Raw genomic sequence first — 19,513 nt, 5'->3', positions numbered from 1 at the left:
GACAAACCATAAGAGACTCTTAATCTTAGGAAACAAACAGGCTTGCTGGAGGGGAGGGGGTGGGGGGATGGGGTGGCTGGGTGATGGACATTGGGGAGGGTATGTGTTGTGGTGAGCACTGGGTGTTGTGTAAGACTGATGAATCACAGAGCTGTACCCCTGAAACAAAAAATACAGTCTAAAGAAAAATTAAAAATAAATAAATAGCATGTATACTGAGGGGAAAAAAGAAAAAAAAAAAACGCAAAAAACCCAAACCAACAAACAAAAAAACCCCAAAGTGTTCATTTCCTGACAGGTGAGAAAACATGAGATGCAGCATCCTGAATTCTAGAGTTGGTGCTTGCTGGTGAAGGACACCTTCAGCTTAGACCATTCTCCCAACCAAAGCCTGAAGAAAAACTCTAATACCTAATTCTTTGTGGGAAAATTACCAACTAGCCACTCTGCAGGTTATAAAAAAAAAGGAAGATGGGGGCATCTTTCCTTCTGTCCTGGATCAGAGGTGCCTCTACTTAACATTGATCAGGGAATGAGAGGCGGCTGTGCCTACGGTCTGAGAACTGGCTTACTCGGAGCCATCTGCAGTGAGGCACAGGATTACCAGAGGACAGCAGACGGCCGGCTGGCCTCCTCTTGGAGCAGCCAGCTGAGCAGCATCGGTCTAAAAAGCCCCAAATGGAACACCCCTATGGGTTCAGGAAGGACTGAGGTGCTGCCCTTTCTAACATGTGCCAAAAAAATAACATAGTACTCTGATCAGGGCCCCAGGGACTTTGAATTCGGATGGATAGGTGCCGGAAAATGGGAGGGCAAAAGTCAGCTGCTCTTCCCCCCACAGCCTTAGGCCAACACAAACTGCAAATTAGTAAGTAGCACCTTAATGCCTCTGGTGACAGTTACAGCCGAAGTGGCAGGGTCAAGCTTGTAGGTGTTGGCATCCCCCTTTTTATATCGGTCCCGAAAAACATAGATGCTCCCGTTACAGCTGGCGATCTTCCAGAGGGATGGGGCAGAGCTCCAGGCCTCAGGAAGGCAAAGCCGGGTAAAGCTGTCTAGCAGGGGATTGTAGCACACCAGGGAGTCCCCTTCAGCCACGATGAACACCAGATCCTTATGCACAGCTGCGTGCATGCGACCTGCGAAGGGCAGAACATAGGGCTTCACATGGCATTTGTCTGTCTCTGTGTCAAAGCACTGGATGAGTCGGGAAGGTTTGGTAAAGAAGTCCAGGTCATTCTCCTCCCCCCCGAGTAAGTAGATGATCCCGTTAAGGTTGGCACCAGCGGCCCCTGACACAGCCACCTCTAGCTGGGTTGTCTCTGTCCAGACGTTATCACCTACCCGATAATAGATAACTGCATTGGAGAGGGTATCCTGCAGTGTCTTGCCACCCAGTGAATATATAGCATCTTTCCCGGGCACAGACACCAGGGTGTGCTGGAGCCGGTCCCGGGGTAAAGGTGCACACCATTCCCAGTCCACAGTGGCATTGTTGCACTTCCACATGCGCCGTGGGATGGACCCTCCCACCACGTATAAGTCTCCACCGTGCTTACAGGCTGCAGTGATCTGGTGGCACAAGCTGTTTTGGCCACTTACACTGATGGAGTCATCTTCTGCACAGTGTAAGGACACAGCCAACGAGTGGGTACGAGATGACTCTTTCCCGATCAGGTAAATGTGCACATTCTCCCCGATCTCCTATTGGCAAAATTAAAATCATAGATGACATCTATCAGTTCTAGGCTAAGGCTCAGCTGAGACGCCTACCCTTAAGGTTCTGGACCACACACTTGTATCCTGCTCTAACCTACTTCCCTCGAGTTACTGTGTGCCATTCTGACTGTCCTCCAGTCACTTTCTTTCAGACATTTTATGCTGGGGCAGAGAATCTGTTGCTCTCATCCCGAGCTGGTGCTTTAGAAAAAAAGGTGCTTAGGATTAATGCAATGGTAAAAGTAGTTCTCTCAAGGAACTTTGTGGAGCTCAGAGGCTGGTGGTTTCTGGGCTCATGCACACATCCTCTTCCCCAGTTTTTAACTTTGAACCAGAGATGACTCATTAACCAGCTAACAGTGAGGCCAGACCAATAGCTGGAATGCATAGATATTATGGTGTCCCAACCCTAAAGAGAAATCTGCCTTACCTTCAAGCTAGTTCTCAGTGACTCTGCAAAAGCCTCTCTTTCTTCTTTATTGAAATTGATCCAAGCTTCTATTGCCTCTGTTGGGTTCTGGGAACATGGAACTCCGTCTGTGGGAGTCAGAGGAAAGACAGAGTCAATGGCAATCCAACAATCCAAAAGGGAAATTTAAAGCCAGTGTGAATCACTTTGTTGGACTATCACCGTGTGTGTGTGTGTGTGTGTGTGTAAGAAATTAACCTAAATTGCATACCTCACTTGCAGGGTCAGGATTGTTTTTTGTTTTGTTTGTTTTTTAAAGATTTATTTACTGGGCACCTGTGTGGTTCAGTTGGTTTAGCATCTGACTCTTGGTCTGGGCTCAGGTCATGATCTCATGGTCGTGGGATCAAGCCCCGTATGGGGCTCTCTGCTCAGTGCAGAGCCTGCTTCAGATTCTTTCTCCCTCTCCCTCTGCCCCTTCCCACTTGCACCCTCACTCAGTGGCACTCTCTTTCTAAAATAAATAAATAAAATCTTAAAACATTTTTATTTATTTGAGAGAGAGAGAGCACGCATGAGCGGGGGGAGGGGGGCAACGGGAGAGGGAGAGAGAATCTCAAGCAGATCTTTGCTGAGCGCAGAGCCCCACACGAGGCTTGATCCCACAATACAAAGACCAGGACCTGAGCTGAATCCAAGAGAGCAAGGCTCACGGACTGAGTCACCCAGGCGTCCCCAGGGTCAGGATTGTTACCTTAAGTCGGCCCATCACTTAAAATGTTATGTAAATATCTTGACTCATCATCAGTTTACTTAGGTAACCAGTCCCACAGGTACAGGCAAAGTGCAGGATAGATGAGAACATTTATACACAAAACAGCTCCTCACTACCTTTTGGTTTTTTTTTTTTTATTCAATACTTGTATATAGTTGACCCTTAAAAAACGGGTTTGAAATGTGTGGGTACACTTATATGTGGATTTTTTTCAATAAATGTAGTACAGTATTGCAAATGTATTTTCTCTTCCTTATGATTTTTCTAATAACATTTTCTTTTCTCTAGTTTTATCGTAAGAACACAGTACATAATACAACATACAAAATACATGTTAATTGATTGCTTATGTTATCGATAATGCTTCCGGTCAACAGCAGGGTATTTGTGAAGTTTTGGGGGGAGTCAAATTATACATGGATTTTGACCGTGCAGAGGTCGCAGTCCTCATCCCCACATTGTTCAAGGGTTAACTGTATATCACAAAGTACTGCTTTTATTTTCCAGGGTTCTTGCTCTGGAAAGGACTGCCTATGACAGCAGCTGAATCTCACCTCAATCTCTCAAAAGGGATCTAAATTCTTACCAGGAATAATAATGTAAATTAATACCAGGAAGCCTGAAGATTCCTTTCTCCTGAACTAGAAGCTCCACTAAACATCATACCCAAGTAGTTGAGTATGATGTGCCCCCTCCCTCAACTTACCCGAGATGATATCAGTGAGTAGATGGTGGGGCAGGTGGAGAAATTCCTCTGTGCTCTGCAGCTGGGCCAGGTGGGCCTTGGCACAGTGTTTGGCAGCAGTATAGAGCTCAGGATCACTGTGCCTATCTGCCAGCCACATCACCTGAAGGCAGTTCCCCACCTGCACTGTGCGGGCCAAAAACCGAGAACATTCCTCAAAGAGAGATGTCAGCTGATACATGTCTGACACCTCATAAATTTCCTGTAGCTCTTCAGCTCGAAGTTTCACGGTCCCATGGTAGATATAATCAACCAGGAGCTGGAAAACAGATTCGCTGACATCCTGCAGTACAATCACTCGGTTGTGAGCCTCCTTCAGGTTGGAAGTGAACATGGACCGGAAAAAGCAGCTCTGAGCTGAGAGGACCAGCCTGTGGAGCTGAAACTCCCGGCCTTCCACTGAAATGGTGACATCAGCAAAGAGCTCTTCCTCCAGACACAGTTTCATGATGCCCTGAGCCACACGGCCAGAGTGTGACCTATCTTTGAAAGTGTAGTTCACAAAATAGTTTTCATCCATGGATGCTCCAGGCTCCTCTGGTGATTCCATGGTAGCCAACTTTTCTCTCTGCCAGCTGTCTGCAAAGCAACACCACCCTGAGTAATGGGGAATCCACAGTCTTTGAATCCAACTGTTCAATTCAGGGAGGGAGAAGATAAAAGTGACAGCAAAGTAGGCGGAGATTGACCTTAGTCCTAATGACCTCTCAGAAGCTCTCCTTCAACCAAAGCTGAGTTCATTCTGCAGTGCACTCCATCCCTAATGAAATCAATAAAATTTCCTACTCTGGGTGTTTCCCTAAGAAAACAGAATATTCCTTTCCATGATGTAACAAAAGGCTTGGTATTTAGGCCAACACGTGAAAGCAAGGCGCTGGATGAAGCCTATGATCTTAAGCCTGGCAAAAAGCCTTACTAACCAAATGACTATTGGGCACAAAACTAGTGAGGCTCTGGGCAGCAGAACCCGACAAAATAGACCCCCACGTTCTTGTAGACAAGGTCCCTCTTCCCCCGCGCATGGAGTTCAGACCTTCCAAAATGAGGCTTGGCCTGGGACATCTGTTAGCCCCACATTTTCTCTTTTCTGCTTCTCTCCTGCACTTCCCTGCTCGCCCTAATGACTCCCCAGGACTCCGTCCCAGAACGCGAGACGAAGCCCAGCCGTCCCCTGCCCGGTTCAAGAGTAGGCCCAGCGCCTTGAGTCGCCTAGGAAACGGTCGCTAGGGAAACCGTTCTTCTCTCCCCCTCTCCCCAATACCCCGCCCCCGGCTCCTCTCCACGCCCCCTCCCGGCGCCCGCCGGCCCCAGTCAAAAGCTTAGCTCGGGGGGCGGGGGCGGGGGAGGGGAGTGGAATGTGGAACCCAGAACCCCGGCCCCTTCCCCTTCTCTCACCCGTCCGGTTCTTTAGGGTCCTCGCCTTCTCTCCAGCCTCTGCTACACCAAACTAGGGCCACGTTCACCTCACGGTTTGCCCACCTGTCTACCTCAGTTTCTCACCTGCCTACCCTTTTATTCTGAAGCCCGGAATCCGGAACCTCTGCTTTCGCCCCCGCGTCCGCCCGGAAGAAAAATTGGACGTACACTTCCGCTTCCGGTCCGTGCCCTTGGGGCTCCGTGTCCTGTGGCTCTTGCCTTGGCTGCGTGGTTGCATCCCGGAACATGGCGGCGGCGGCGGCGAGGGGGTGGTGGCGGGGGCTCGTGGGGTCCGTGGCGCTGGCCAGGAGTAAGCCGGGGGCAGCCGGCTGAGGCCCGGGGCGGGAGCGGAGGCGCGCTTAGCGCAGGGAGCCCATCAAACTTCACCTTGCGCTTGTCTTTTTATCTTCCGGTGCAGGGGCCGGGCGACCCTCGGTGCTGTTGCTGCCGGTGAGGAGGGAAAGCGCCGCGGCTGACACGCGCCGTGAGTATGTGCGGGCCGGGCCCTTCTCGGGACTACAGGCGGGGGACCCTTCATTCTTTTCGTCAGGTGTTTGCCCTTGCCCTGGGATGCCCTTCCCTGTGTCCTCTGGCAAATCTCTGCTTGTGGAGACCTGACTGCAGTGGGCCTCATTCTGCGAGCAGAATCGGGCTCTCCCTGTGTCCTTATGTCTCCCTGTTATGGCCCTGATTACCCCTTGTCCGTTTCCATGATTCCTTTTCGCTCTGATTAAACTGTCAGCTCTTTGAGAGCAGGAAACAGCGTTTGGGTCTTAGAGTCCTGTTAAGATAGTAGTTCACATTGAGTGCTTGTTGTGTGCTAGGCAGCTTGCTAAGTGATTTAGCGAATGATTTTATTTAGTCTTCAGAACAATATTATGAGGTAGATAGCATTGTGATCCTCTTACTATAGATTAGGAAACAATTCAGAGAAGTAACTTGTTCAGAGTCACAGAACTAGTGAGTGACAGGCAGTCCTGCCCGCTGCCAAAGGCAGAGAACACTTAACCATGGTGTGTGCAACCTATGATGTGTGGTTACTCAGTGATTGAGGGATGCATAAATGGGTGTATGGAGATATAGTACAATCAACATAAGCAGATTGAGGGTCAGGAGACCTGGCATTTCCTCCTTTTGGACTTCAGTTTCCTTATCAGTGGGGGGAAAAAAAGTTTTTTGGTTTTTTTTTTTTTTAAGATTTTTTTATTTGAGAGAGAGATAGCGACACATAGGGAGAGAGAGAGTATGAACAGGGAGGAGAGGGAGAAGCAGGCTCCATCCCAGAACCCTGGGATCATGACCTGAGCCAAAGGCAGACGCTTGACCAACTGAACCACCTAGGCGCCGCCCCCCCAAAAAAAAGGTTTCAACTAGATAATCTTTGAGGGCTCTTCAGCCCTGAAGTTCTTAGCTTGAGAACCTGCTGTGAGCCAGGTTCTAAGGAGATAACAGAGAAGCAAACATTCTTAAAGAGTTCCTGGTCTGGTAAGAGAGTTGAGATAATATGCTACTCTAGCAGAAATGCAGGCGTTGTGAAGGAAGAACCAGGGAATAGCTTTGAGAAGAGTCAAAGACCCCAATTGCAGTTATAAGAAGAGTCTTTGTGGACTTTGTAGGTGACATTTTTCCTAAATTTTCCCTGGAAGAGGAACCCTCCACCCTCAGCTTCTTCAAGGTTCTGCAGGGAGCCCTGCTGGGAGGCAACACCCCTTGGGAGCCCAAGAGACTGAATGCAGGCGTGGCTGCTGCCTTCTCCATTCCTTTGTTAAATATGCCTTCTCCTTCCAGCCACTGTCAGACCTCGGGATGATGTGGCCCACAAGCAGCTCTCAGCTTTTGGAGAGTATGTGGCTGAAATCCTGCCCAAGTATGTCCAACAAGTTCAGGTAATATTCACAACCGTTGTTTGGTCATGGGTCAAGAAAGAACCATGTTCTCAGGGTATGTAGGAGTAGGCAGCCTGGTATGAAAGAAACCAATCTCTTCTATCCCACTTGGACTTTTTTTCTCTGTCTTAAACCAGGATACTCCAGCTGAAGTTAGCTGCTCTCTCAATAGCTCTTTGTACCTTCTTTTTTCCCTTTCCGTATCTGCAGGTGTCTTGCTTCAATGAGTTAGAGATCTGTATCCATCCTGATGGAGTCATCCCAGTGCTGACTTTCCTTAGGGATCACACCAATGCACAATTCAAATCCTTGGCTGACTTGACAGCAGTGGACATCCCTACTCGGCAGAATCGTTTTGAGGTCAGTAAGGAAATTTGAGAAGATTTGGTGGGTAAAGAAAAGGCTTGTGTGTCTTAGGGTGATAGCTACCAATGGGAACCATAGGCCTCCTTAGTTTTACTTCAGGTCAAACAATACAACAGTACAAACAATACAACACAGCAGTTAAACTAGGGCCTTAAATCAAGCAAACCTCAAGTTTGAATCCTAGCTCTGCCACTAATAGGCTACGTGACTTCAGACATTTTGTTTAATCTTTTTTTTTTTTAAAGATTTAATTTATTTATTTGACAGAGACACAGCGAGAGAGGGAACACAAGCAGGGGGAGTGGGAGAGGGAGAAGCAGGCTTCCCGCTGAGCAGGGAGCCCAGTGCAGGGCTCGATCCCAGGACCCTGGGATCATGACCTGAGCCAAAGGCAGACACCCAACGACTGAGCCACCCAGGCGCCCTTTGTTTAATCTTTCTAAGCTTAAGACTTTTTTTTTTTTTTTTTAAGATTATTTATTTGTTTGAGAGAGAGCACACATGCACAAACGGGGTAGGGGCAGAGGGAGAGGGAGAAGTAGACTCCCTGCTGAGTGGGGAGCCTGATCCCAGGACCCTGAGATCATGACCCAAGCCAAAGTCAGATGCTTAACCTATCAAGCCACCCAGGTGCCTCTAAGCTTTAGATTTCTTATGTGCAAAATAAGCATAAAATTGTCCCTACTTCATAGAGTGGTTGTGAGGATGAAATGAGATAGTATGGGTAGATTGCCAGCACATGGTATGTTCTTAATACGTTTAGCTATTAATTTTTACTAATCATCTATTTGCCAGATCTTGGGATCAAAGGAGAAGTAATACCCAATACCTGCCCTCAAGGAGTACCCCCCCCAACTCTAGTGAGGGGGAGGGACACATACAGGGCTAACCGTGATAACATAATGCATGGGATGTTAGATGCTATGAGAACACAGGAGGGGCACTCAGTTCTGTTGGGAGGCCTTGAAGAGAGAGAGAAAGTTAGTGTTGAACCTTCATGGATGACCAAGAGACCAGGAATGAACCCAGTAAGGACTGGGGCTGGCGGGGGTGGTGGGGGTCCAGTGTCATCCCAGACAAAGGGAATACCATGAGCAAAGATAAGCATGCTGACATGCTAAGCTATAGCATGGCTTAGGCCTTCAGAAGTAGTTGTAAATATAGGAGGATCTTGAGGTTTTTGAGCTTCAGGACAGAAGACACGTTCACAGGTAGAATCCTAACCCACCTTGTATCCTCGTCATTGATGTTCTCACTCAGGGCCTCCCACCCCAGACTCTGGCCATCTCGGTCCTCCAGTTCCTTCTGCTCTCCCTAGATTGTTTACAACCTGCTTTCTCTGCGCTTCAACTCTCGGATCCGTGTGAAGACCTATACAGATGAGCTGACACCTGTTGAGTCCACTGTTTCTGTGTACAAGGCAGCTAACTGGTATGAGAGGGAGGTAAGTTACTAGACATGGTGGATCCTGCCTCTAGGCCAGAGTTGCAGAATTGGTTGAAACTATTGCATGCAGTGCATCCTCACCCCTGTGTTGGCCATGATGGACTAGTTGCCTGAGGGCCTCTTTTTTTCTAGATCTGGGACATGTTTGGAGTTTTCTTTGCTAACCACCCTGACCTAAGAAGGATCCTGACAGACTATGGCTTTGAGGGACATCCTTTCCGGAAAGACTTTCCCCTGTCTGGCTACGTTGAGGTAGGAGGAACCTTGAAACTGGGGCAGCAGCCTCGGAGAAGGACTGGCAGGGAACCTGGATATCCTGGGAATGGCAGGAAATATGGTCTGTGTATTGTGGTGGGTCTAAGAACATAGGCTCGGGGCAGGGAGAACATAGGCTCTGGATTCAAATCCTAGCATCACTTTTGTAATCTGGGGCCTGTTACTTACTTTCTCTGTGACGATTTTCTCAGCTGCAAAATGGTAACAATAGTACTTAACTAATAAGATTTATGGTGAGCTAAATGATGTATGGTTACAGCCTGGTGTCCTGTAAATACTCAGTTGACACCAGCCATTATCATAATCATTTTAATGACCAAGGTGACCTTGAGGACACACTTCGTCTGTCCACAAGATCTAAAAGCAAAGGACCATTTGCCCTGCCCTGGACCTCTGAGAAGGCACCTGACAGGGAAGACACTAAATGTTTAGCCCTTGAGAATGGTCAGAGGCAGGATCAGTAACGTGTGACTACAAGGGCCTTATGAAGAATTCCACTGCTTTGCTTTACCACCCTTGTGCTACAGGTTGTTCAGGAGCAGGAAGATGGTCTACTGCATACATAAACGTGATTTTGTAGCAAAGTAACTTTTTAGAAATGCTGAACTAGTGGCAATCCACCCTTTCTCTTCAGTACCCAAAGATGCCTGTTTCCTCAGTGTTTTGCATGGTCTCATTTGCTTCTCCAGCTCCTTCCGGTTAGGGCTACTTCCCTCTCCTTGTTTTCACGGTCTCCCTTATCTGGTTTGCCTCTTCACCCCACCACCTGTTTGTCTTTACCTTATCCAGCTGATCCTCCCACCAAGAAAAGGAATGCCAAATTTATTGCCTTGTATCTTGACAGTGATAATGCCAAAGCCACATGGTCTGAACCTAAGTGCTTGCTAGTTTAGGTTCACTCTTTTCAGCCACTGACTTGCTTCCTAATCCTGGGCTGATGCTTACCATTTCCTTATAAGAGTGGATGGGTGAGCAAAGTCAGTGGTGCTGGAAAAGTTGCTCCGAGCTTATGATGTGGGGATGGTGAGCAGGGGAGTGTGGCTGGGTGATAGCAGGCCATTTTGGACTAAGGGTGGGATGTGACTTGATCGGTAATACTGAAGTGCATGGAGACTTGCTGACAGAGGCTGGAATAGCACTCAAGGACAGAGAAGTAATGCAACTGGTGAAGTCACCCGTGCCCTTGGGAACATAGGCTCCTTAGAGGCTCAGTAGCTCTGAACAAGGTCTTCCTCAGTGCTTAAACCGTTCTCTTCTGCAGTTACGCTATGACGATGAGGTGAAGCGGGTGGTGGCTGAGCCGGTGGAGTTGGCCCAGGAGTTCCGCAAGTTTGACCTGAACAGCCCATGGGAGGCTTTCCCTGCCTATCGCCAGCCCCCTGAGAGTCTCAAGCTTGAAGCAGGAGACAAGAAACCTGAAACCAAGTAGCTCCAAGGAAGGCATGTGGATACTAGAAAGCGGTTTATCTATAACTGAGCATCCCTGTAAATAAAATCCTTAGGTGAATGACTTCTTGTGTGCTTACGGGTCAAGTGAAGCTTGACTCGGGAGAGGGGTTTTTTCCCCCTGTCCCTTAAAGAGAATACCAACCCAGGAGTCTTCTTTTAGTACAGTTGCAGACATGGTGACCTGTAGGCCTGGATGTACTTCTGAGAGAGGGATTCTGGAGCTGAAATGGAAAGTTCTCACTGTCCACAGGGCTTAGGATGGGTGTGGCATGGCGTCTCCTGAAAATTGGAGGGCCCTCAACAACTGCAGGAGAAAACCCCTGGTCACAGCAGACTGTCTGGTGGCAGCTGATGGATCGAGGGGTCTAGGTGGAACCAGGGAAACCCCCCCACCACCACCCTCATCCCATCCAAGTATCCACAGGGTTCCACGAGCCACAGCTCAGTTTAGAGTCTTGAACCCTGCATCCTGCTCCCCGCTAATAGCCCATCACGCTTGGGCTAAGGTAATCTTCCTGGACTCCAGCCAGAGCTGAGAATGTTGTAAGCAAGCAAAGGAAGTCCCAGGGCTGCTGCAAAAGATACTCAGAAGCTGCAGATCTGTCTTCTAGGCGACAGGACTCTACCCTAACCAGCCTGGGGTCTGTATGGCTGGTGGCTGAGTGCCCGAGGTGCAAGTGCTCAGCTCTGCTGGTCCATGGGGCCACCCAGCCAGCCTGCCATGTAGATGGAGAACCATTGCAGTTCCAGAACCAAGCTTTGCAGCTGATGCTTTTGGCTGCTGAGGGGCTCCCTGGAGGCTGGGCTGGGCTGGGCTGGACTGGGTGTTAGAGCCTGAGCTCAGCTGCAGGATGTTTTGGGGTTGAGGACAGATAGTAAGGTAGTGTTACTGCCTGGGCTCTTTCCTACTTCTTGGGAGGGCCAAGCTAGAGCTGTTCGCTACCAAGCACCATTTTTCTAGTAAGCAAGCATCCCGCCCATCTGGACAGGAACAGGCTGAGGGCTTGACAAGCAGGGAGCCAGACTCCTACCGCCAGCAACTAAAGATTCCACATTTCCATGGGATGGAAAGGTCCTGGGAAGTCAGAGCCAACCCCTCCCTGTTTAGCATTGAAGGCTGACACACAAAATAGGGAACGCCTGAGCAGCCTGCAGTGGAAAGTTGGAGCCGTGGTGTGTGGCGGGCGGATGCAGGAGCAGAGAGCAGCTGGGGAGAGGAAGACTCAGAGGACGTGGTGGGACATGGCTGGGACGATGCAGTTCCTGGCTTGGCTAATAGTAACCATTTGCCTTCTCCCTGGGGTGACTACAACCCAGCACTGTCCAGGTACCGGGGCTTTAGGGTGGTGTGGATGGGAGCCAAGGAATGCTGCTGGCTGATAGCAGCTAAAGTTGGTTCTATCTGAACCTAGCAGGGCCTAGGCACTGTGGGCCTGGTACCAGATTAACCTATGCAACAGGGGTAATAGTCTGGGCTCCAACCCTGGAACCAGAAAGTCCAAGTGAAGGGAGGTAGTTCCAGGTGCCCTCACTGCCAGCCCTGGACAGAGGTGGACAGTGGCCTTATTCTAGATGTGCAAAGCAGGACCTCTGGACCTGCCCTGGGCTTGGGACCATCATTCTAAGGGCTGAGCAGCACACCAGTGTGTGAGATGAAGGAAGCTGCAGCAGACAACCTGCCTTGCCTGGCTTCCCTGCCTTTTGCATGATCACTACTGAGGAGCAAGGAAGGAGCAGATTTCTTCCTAAAGGGGTCCTTGACCCTTGAGAGTCACTGGCACTGTTTTAGGTCACACTGTCCCAGATGATTATAGGGAGGGGAAGTCGGAAGTGAAGTGTCTTGTGACCCAATGGTCGAGTTCTTTGCCAAGGGAACTGCAGAAGTTCAAGGAGGAGTCCTGGACATTTGCTGAGGTGGTATCTGGGTTTGGGATGATGATTTGGGGATCACAAGACCTATGCCTGGGAGGGTGAATGTCAATGTGTGTGTGTGTGAAGGGGGACATGGGATGGCATTCCTGCTCTTTTGTAGATAGAAGAACCTCTAGGCATTCCTACCAAATAGCTAAGGGGCACTTCTGGGAGGCTGGGGTATTCAGGATGGAGCTTGGCAGGGGCCTGACTCCTTTCTGCTGGCCCAGGGCAGCCCACGGACAGCGCCAGCGTGGGAGGTGGCCTGCAGGAGCCAGAGGCCCCGGAAGTGATGTTTGAGGTCTTTCCTCCAGCCTGGGATATGGGGGAGGGAGTGTCCAGAGGTCCCTAAGCTCAGGGTTGGGAAGGGGGATGTCTCAAGCTAGGCCTGCTGGGTGGGGGGTGGGGGGGTAACCCAGCATGGGTCCTACTGCCTGCTTATGCCCTCCCTGGCCCACTCTTGTTCCCTGCCCTGCCCTCCCAGGCCCCAGCCCACCCCTTACATGGCTCCCCTTGCAGCTGCTCTGGGCTGGTCTGGAGCTGGATGTCGTGGGGCAGCTGCATATCCAGGACGAGGAACTGGCATCCACACGCCCAGGCCGCCGACTCAGGCTCCTCCTGCAGCAACATGTGCCCAGTGACTTGGAGGGTGCTAAGCAGCGGCTGCAGCAGTTCCAGGACCTGCGGAAAGGGCCTCCTCTTAGCCCTTGGGACTTTGAACATCTGCTCCTCACAGGCCTGTCCTGTGTCTACCGGCTCCATGAGGCTAGTGAGGCTGAGGAGAGGGGTCGCTGGGCCCAGGTCTTCGCCCTGCTGGCACAGGAAATACTCTGGGACCTGTGCAAGGGCTTCTGCCCCAGGGACAGCCCCCATCTTTGGGGCCCTGGGCCTTGATCCTTGACCCTTTTCCCTGACTCTCCCCTTTCACCTGCCAACCAACCACTGCCCCCCAACTCGTGGCCCAAGCCAGACCCATCCTGGGCAGTGGCTTCCATCTGGCACGTGGTCCTTCCCACTGGAAGTAGAAGCTTGGATTGTACCCTGAACCCAGTTTACCCCTGCCCCATTTTCTTCCCTGAGCCCTGGTAGGCTAAGAGCCTGGGTCTCAGGACACAGGCACAGAGCTAAAAGCAGGACTTGCAGGTATGTGTTGGGGTTAGGGTTGAGAAGTGTGTTCAAGGATGCTGAAAAGAAAGCTGTCCCCAAGGAAGGCCAAGTCCGACGCTCCAAGTCCTACCCTGGCAGTCTTTGACAAGTCCTGCGGAATCTATGGGAACCTTGTGAATGCCCAGCACCCAGTCCTAATTTACATACCCTTTTAAATCCCAACCAGTGTTCTGGAGTCCCTGTGCCCCAAGTTCCCCATCTGGACTAGAATAGACTGGACATTTTTAGTTTAGTCTGTTGGAGGAATGGAGGAAAGCAGGTGGAAGAACATTACCTTTCCTTGGCGGGGGGTGGGGCGGGGTGGGGAGAGGTCGGGGGGAGCAGGTTTTTTGGTCCATCTCAAGTCTCAGATGCACACCTCAGAGGGGGAAGTGAGGCTGCGAGGGGACTGACTGAGAGAGACAAGCTGAGTCTGGCTGGTGTAGTCCTGATCCTGTGTAGCTGTCACATAAAATGTTTTGTTCTGGCCTGCAGCCTGTGTCCTTTTATGCCAAAGTAAGTTGTTTAACCCCTGCCCTGGGCGATTCACCCTCCCCGTTGTGGGAGGGCAGGAGTTGGGGCAACCAGGTATCAGTGGCTCACCCCACACACACCCTGCTAGAAGAAGGAATGTTCTGTTTCCTTGAATCCCCTACTCCCAGAAAGGGAGCAGGGTGTGGTCCCTTGTCACAAGAAAGAACCAGCTGGACCCTAAGCGACACGGTAGGTCAGTGGGAAGGAGGTAGAGGGGCTGACTGGAAAGTAACGCGAAGGGGAGTCCCGCAAGGGGTTGGGCGAGTCGGGCTCAGTTCAATCAAACGCCCATCTCCTCGCCCTCGCAGGGCCTGGCCAAATCCTGCCCTCGGCCCTCCGACCCCACCCCGGGTCTGCAGTAGTCCGTGCCTTCCCGCCCCGCCCGAGACCACAGCGTCGCAGACAAGACAGAGCGCAGGACCCCAGGCAGACAGGCGCCGGCGCAGGCCCACTTTATTGGCAGGGTCAGCCGCACTGGGCGGGCCGTCATGCTCGCGCCGGCGGGGCGTTCGGCTCGGCTCGGCATGCACGCCGCGGGCCGCCGCTGGGCTCCCCTCCCCGGGCGGGGCTCAGAGCTCCGGGGGCCCGAGGCCCGGCGGGCCGGCGGGGGCGAGGTCGGGGTACACCAGGAAGCCGGAGAAGGTGATGTACTTGCCGTGGTTGCTGTAGGCGCCATAGCCGTCGTGGTCGTGGCTGAGCAGCCAGACGGCGTCGCCGCGCCGCAGCGCCAGCATCACGCTCTGGCTCTGCATCTCGCGGCGCCGCGACGCGCCGTCGTCGTAAATCATGGCCTGCACCTCGTCGCGGTTCTTCATCAGCTTCACGGACAGCGTCTTGCGCGGCAGCTTGCCCAGCGTGAAGGAGAAGAAGTAGGCGCCCGGCAGGCGGCAGCGGAACACGCCGGCCGCCGCGTCGAAGTCGCCGCCGATGTTGACGAGCTCCGTGTCGAAGGCGAGCGGCCGGTGCCGCGGCCCCGGGCCCGCGTCCGAGCCCACCAGGCTGCGCGTGCGCGCCGCCGAGAAGGCCGAGCGCGGCTCGGGGGGCGCGGGCGGGCCGCGCGCAGGCGCGTCGGCGTCGGCGTACACCAGGTAGCCGCTGAAGGTGGCGCCCGGGGCGCCGAGCGCGTACTGCGGGGCGCCGTGCAGCCGCAGCCACACCGTGTCGCCGTAGTCGAGCTGCAGCATGGCGCTCTGGCTGGCGGCGCGCCGCGCGCCGGGCCGCCGCTGCTCGTCGAAGGCCAGCGCCTGCACCTCGTCGCGGTTGCGCACCAGCATCACCGACAGGCTCTTGTGCGGGGCCTTGCCGGCCGTGAAGGAGAAGAAGTAGGCGCCGGGCACGCGGCAGCGGAACTGGCCTGTGGCCGCGTCGAAGTCGCCGCCGATGTTCACGTACACCTTGTCGAAGGTCACCGCCATCTCCGATGTGCCCTCCAGGGGGGTGGTGCGTGCGGCCGAGAAGGCCGAGCGCAGCTCCGTCGAGCCCGGCCCCGGCCCCAGGGCCCGGCAGGCGGCAGGGCCCAGCAGGCCCAGCAGGAGCAGCAGCATGGCGCCTGGGAGGGGAGGCAGAAGGGGAAGGAGAGGGGGCTTGTGCCGGGGGCGGCCCCCAGATGCCCCGCGTTCCGAGTTCCGAGACTGGGAGACGCGTTACTTGCACAGCCCTGCCCCTGCCCCACAACTAGGACTCGGGTTCCTACACACTTGGACTAGGTCAGCGGGTCTCAAGCTTCAGCGGGCCTCGGTGTCATATAGAGGGCTTGCTGGAACACACGTTGTTGGGCCCCCGCCCCCAGAGTTTCCATTCATTTGGTTTAGGATGAGGCTTGAGAATTTGCATTTCCAACAAATTTCAGGTAATGCAGATGCTGCTGGTCCAGGGACCACACTTTGGGAACCAGAAGATTAGGCCAGTGAGTCTCCTTTTTTTGTAAGAAACGAACCCCCTTCTCAAGTGAAAGCTCACACACCTATACCACAGATAGAAGCAGAAATGCTTTGGCCGAAGGGGCCTATGTAGCCTGTCAGCTGGGCTTCCCCCTCCCCACCTTGGCACCACAGAGGGTGGTCAGGGCGCCTGAGTTTCTTTCAGCCTGGTTTGCTGAATTGCCCTGTGGCTATTCTATGGACCTTGGCCTGCCCCTCACTCAGGCACTAGCTCTCTGTACCGATGGCCACTGTTTCAGCCCCCATATGGACAGGAAAGGAAATAGCTGCTCATTGACCCCTTTCCTGGCCTTTGACCCACAAGGGTCAGCCGCCACTCTGGACCTCTGGACTCCCCAGGGGCCCTTCTTGCAGTAAAGAGGCCCGAGCAGTTGGGCCTTGACATAGCTCCCTCCCCATGAAATCACAGTAAGAGACAGTGACTCTTTCCTCTGGGCTTGAGGGCTGGTCACTGAGCAGAAGGAGAGAACCAGGGGCTCCTGTGAATAGAGAAGGAGAGCAACAGTTGCAGCAAGGCTTTGGCAAGACTGTGAGGTCAGCAGCTTTGCTCCTCAGTAGTGGTGGAGTGAAAGACTGGCAGCTCGACCTGGGCTCATTTCCTGGCTCTACCACTTAAATGCTGTGGCTCCTTAGGCAAATTCCTTAACTTCTCTGGGCATGGCTTCTTTTCTGTAAATGGGGAGACCTGCCCCAGTCTTACTGTGAGGATGCTCTGAGATAGCAGGTGCAAACACCATTTGTGAATGGTAGTGTTGCCCAGGTGTGCAGATGCTTCTCTTCTTGGCCTTGAGAAAAGTGATCTGATAGAGTTCTTGACATAAGCAGTTAGGGACTCAGTAACTCTTACCACTGGGAACTTGGGAAGGCAATGCCTAACTCCATCATGCTTCTTAGTAGGGCATAGGCTTTGGGGCTTGAATACCCAAAGGCCCTGAAGTGGAGACAAAGTAGGAAAGAAAATGAGCTGGCAACAGCCTGGATATGGGCTCTGGGAAGGACCCTGGGAGTGTGTGTAGCTCTGTGTCTCTTAGAGACACTGGGGGCTTGCTGAGAAGGGCTGCCAGGGGCAGATGCACCCTACACAAGGACATTCACCTTAGGGTAGGTGGGCACTGGAATCCAGCTCACGTTCTACTTGCCCTACAGTGTGGACCTGCTGCACCCGGGGAAAGTGTGCCTTTTTCTAATTTTCATAATAAAGACCCCAAGTCCCTAACCCAGCTAAGGCTTCTCTCCCTCCGGAGGAGGGACCTTTTGTAATTGCTACAAAGGCACCCCAAGGGCTAGCCGATACCCTTGATGAGGGCAGGAAGGAGGGGACCCATCTACAGTGATGAAGATTGCACCTCCTGAGTATTCCCTTTCATTAAGCTCTTTGGGCACATCTGGTCTCCCAGCAAACCTTTGAGACAGGTGGGCCCTCTCCCACTTTATAGATGAGAAAGTCAAGGCCCAAACAGGGGAAGCATTTTGGCCGAAGGTAATCACGCACACTGAGGCAACCTTGAACCAAGGTCTTTTGACTCCAGATTCAGTACACCTTCCTCTCCCCCATCTTTTCCTCATAGACACAGATATTTCCAGCCAACCTGTCCTTAGCCTCAGTTTTCCTTTTTTGCAAAAATAGGAGGGGAGATAAGTGGAATGAATCTTGGGATCCAGGGTGAAAGAAAAGAAAGCAAAAAGCAAATAAAACCAATGAAACAAGCAAGAACTCTAGCGTTTGCCTTCTGGGAGTATGGGAACATCTCAACTCTTTCTGACCCTGCTCCTCTCCCTAGCAGGTCCTGCCCCAGGAGCACCTGCCCACCCTACCTTCAGCAATCTCCCTGCAGAGTCTGGTGCACCCCACGAGGGCCAGAGGGTCCTCCCGTGTGTTCAGTACCCAGCCTCTGCCCATTTCTCACCCAGCACTGCCATTTCCCAGATCCCTAGGTCCCCATCCTTCTTTAAACCCCCTTCCCTGGTCAGGTCAGAGGTGGGAGGGTGTCAGGTGGGCCTCATAGCTCCGGGAAAGGAAATGGCTGTTCTAGCTCTGTCCAGGTGGGGCTCAAAATAGTCATCTTCAAAGAGACAAAACTGGGACACGGAGACCTGGGCAGACCCAGAGCCCCGGAACCGACGGGGGAGGTGCCGCGATGTCAGGTGAAGGCGATCTCAGAGCCCCGCTCCCCGCCAAACCCCACTCCCCAGTTACCCCCTCCTTCAAGCCCCGCCAGAACCTCCTCCCACCCTGAAAGCCCCTCATGTTCCCAAGAAGACAAGTCCCCGTTTTACAGAAGCCATTTAACCCTTCCTCCTGAAAAAAGAAATCCCTCAGGAGGGGATACCCTAGAGCTCCCCCACCCCCCGCCCCCTTGCCAACCTTCCTTCATCCATCCCTTCCGAGTGAAAGCCCTTGAGCCTCTTTCATGAAAAAGCTCTCAGGTCCTCCTTTCAGCGAACAAGGAGCCGGATTCCCCCGCGCTTCGCCCGCCCCCGCTTGCACACGGGAGAAAGCTTGGCTCCCCGGCCCTGAGCTGCCCTCACCTGGCTGGGGGCGGCGGGCGGGGCGGGTCCGCTCCGAGCCCGCGATCCGGCTCCGGGCTCCGGGCTCCCGGCTCCGAACGGGCGCCGGGGCTGCGCACTGACCGCCCGCGCTGCGGCGGGGCCCGGCCTGGCGGGGGCGGGGGCGGCGGCGGCGGGGCGCTGGGACCCCGGGACCCCGGGGCGGGCGCGGGGCAGCGAGGCGCCAGGGAACGAGGACAGCTGAAGAGCGAGGCGAGCTGACCGGCTCGAGGAGCGGCAGGGGAGCGGCGGGAAGGGGGAGAGGGGAGGAGAAGGGAGAGGGAGGGGCGCGCCGAGGAAGTGGAGCCGCGCAGGGCCTAGGGGCACCGCACCGAGGAGGCCCCTGCGCAGGCTGCGCCCAGCCCTGGGCTCTTCCTCATCCGTGACCTCCCTGGAGCTTCATCCTCTGGCTCCACAGAACACGCATCATCAACCCAAGTTAGCAGACGGGGAAACTGAGGCCGGAGGCAGAGGACAAACTGGGGGTGGCCCAGGGCACTCTCCAGACCGGCCTCCTCCCCGGTTTGAGGAGAGGGGGCTGCCGCAGAACGCCCTGGACAAGCCCCTGGGCGGCAAGGACAGTGGAAGGTGAGATTTCGTCTGGGACAGATGTCCAGGCTGAGTGGCAATGGGGGAGGGGGTCTGAGGGAAGAGAAGGATAAATGGGTCAATGTCAACAGTAAAGAAAGAGCTTGAAGTGACCTAGTTTTTCTTCCTTGCTTCCGAATCTGAAAATGCCCATAGCTAGTTAGGAAGGAAGGAGGGAGACCAAGCCCCCAGACCTCGGAGGGTCAGCCTTGGTCCCCTGGGGAGGGGATGCAAAGGAAGGGCATCCTTGGGGCAGAATTGAGTTTTGGCTGAGTAGACTGCTTCCCTGGTGCCCACACGAAGGAAGAAGGTTGAGAGAGGCACTGGGAGGGCTCGGAGGGCCTGTTGGGGAGGGACACG

The 19,513-nt window shown here is 53.3% G+C and overlaps 4 protein-coding genes across 9 annotated transcripts; 2 read left to right on the top strand and 2 right to left on the bottom strand.

Moving 5' to 3' along the window:
- Positions 1 to 335: 335 nt before the first annotated feature.
- Positions 336 to 5,226, bottom strand: KBTBD4 (kelch repeat and BTB domain containing 4). 5 transcript variants are annotated; one of them, XM_031019877.2, is made up of 4 exons: positions 5,149 to 5,226; positions 3,610 to 4,227; positions 2,150 to 2,256; positions 336 to 1,704 (listed from the first exon to the last, which is right to left on the bottom strand). In XM_031019877.2, exons 2-4 carry the CDS (start codon positions 4,196 to 4,198, stop codon positions 844 to 846), a joined length of 1,557 nt encoding a protein of 518 aa, XP_030875737.1. In that variant the 5' UTR covers positions 4,199 to 4,227; positions 5,149 to 5,226; the 3' UTR covers positions 336 to 843. The 5 variants fall into 5 exon arrangements, with proteins under 5 accessions (XP_030875737.1, XP_006748867.1, XP_081654223.1 ...); XM_006748804.3 differs by having other exon boundaries at positions 3,610 to 4,408; positions 5,044 to 5,221; XM_081798097.1 differs by having other exon boundaries at positions 3,610 to 4,223; positions 5,044 to 5,221.
- A 36-nt stretch (positions 5,227 to 5,262) lies between these two features.
- NDUFS3 (NADH:ubiquinone oxidoreductase core subunit S3) lies at positions 5,263 to 10,548 on the top strand. The gene is made up of 7 exons (XM_081798109.1): positions 5,263 to 5,374; positions 5,483 to 5,548; positions 6,853 to 6,950; positions 7,161 to 7,310; positions 8,635 to 8,760; positions 8,895 to 9,014; positions 10,300 to 10,548. The coding sequence occupies exons 1-7, from the start codon at positions 5,311 to 5,313 to the stop codon at positions 10,465 to 10,467; spliced, it is 792 nt and encodes a 263-aa protein (XP_081654235.1). The 5' UTR covers positions 5,263 to 5,310; the 3' UTR covers positions 10,468 to 10,548.
- Positions 10,549 to 10,639: 91 nt separating this feature from the next.
- FAM180B (family with sequence similarity 180 member B) lies at positions 10,640 to 14,031 on the top strand. The gene is given in 4 exon segments (XM_006752431.3): positions 10,640 to 11,814; positions 12,629 to 12,699; positions 12,918 to 13,260; positions 13,263 to 14,031. Coding segments are annotated over 4 exon segments (732 nt in total). The 5' UTR covers positions 10,640 to 11,546; the 3' UTR covers positions 13,313 to 14,031.
- A 476-nt stretch (positions 14,032 to 14,507) lies between these two features.
- Positions 14,508 to 18,677, bottom strand: C1QTNF4 (C1q and TNF related 4). 2 transcript variants are annotated; one of them, XM_031019281.2, is made up of 2 exons: positions 18,548 to 18,677; positions 14,508 to 16,497 (listed from the first exon to the last, which is right to left on the bottom strand). In XM_031019281.2, exon 2 carries the CDS (start codon positions 15,620 to 15,622, stop codon positions 14,648 to 14,650), a length of 975 nt encoding a protein of 324 aa, XP_030875141.2. In that variant the 5' UTR covers positions 15,623 to 16,497; positions 18,548 to 18,677; the 3' UTR covers positions 14,508 to 14,647. The 2 variants fall into 2 exon arrangements, with proteins under 2 accessions (XP_030875141.2, XP_081654234.1); XM_081798108.1 differs by having other exon boundaries at positions 14,508 to 15,627.
- Positions 18,678 to 19,513: the final 836 nt, after the last annotated feature.

This window comes from Leptonychotes weddellii, chromosome 11, assembly GCF_054177405.1.
Source record: "Leptonychotes weddellii isolate Sample4059 chromosome 11, ASM5417740v2, whole genome shotgun sequence".
In the NCBI taxonomy this organism is placed as follows: Eukaryota; Metazoa; Chordata; class Mammalia; order Carnivora; family Phocidae; genus Leptonychotes; species Leptonychotes weddellii.
This window is presented reverse-complemented; position numbering and strand designations above follow the sequence as displayed.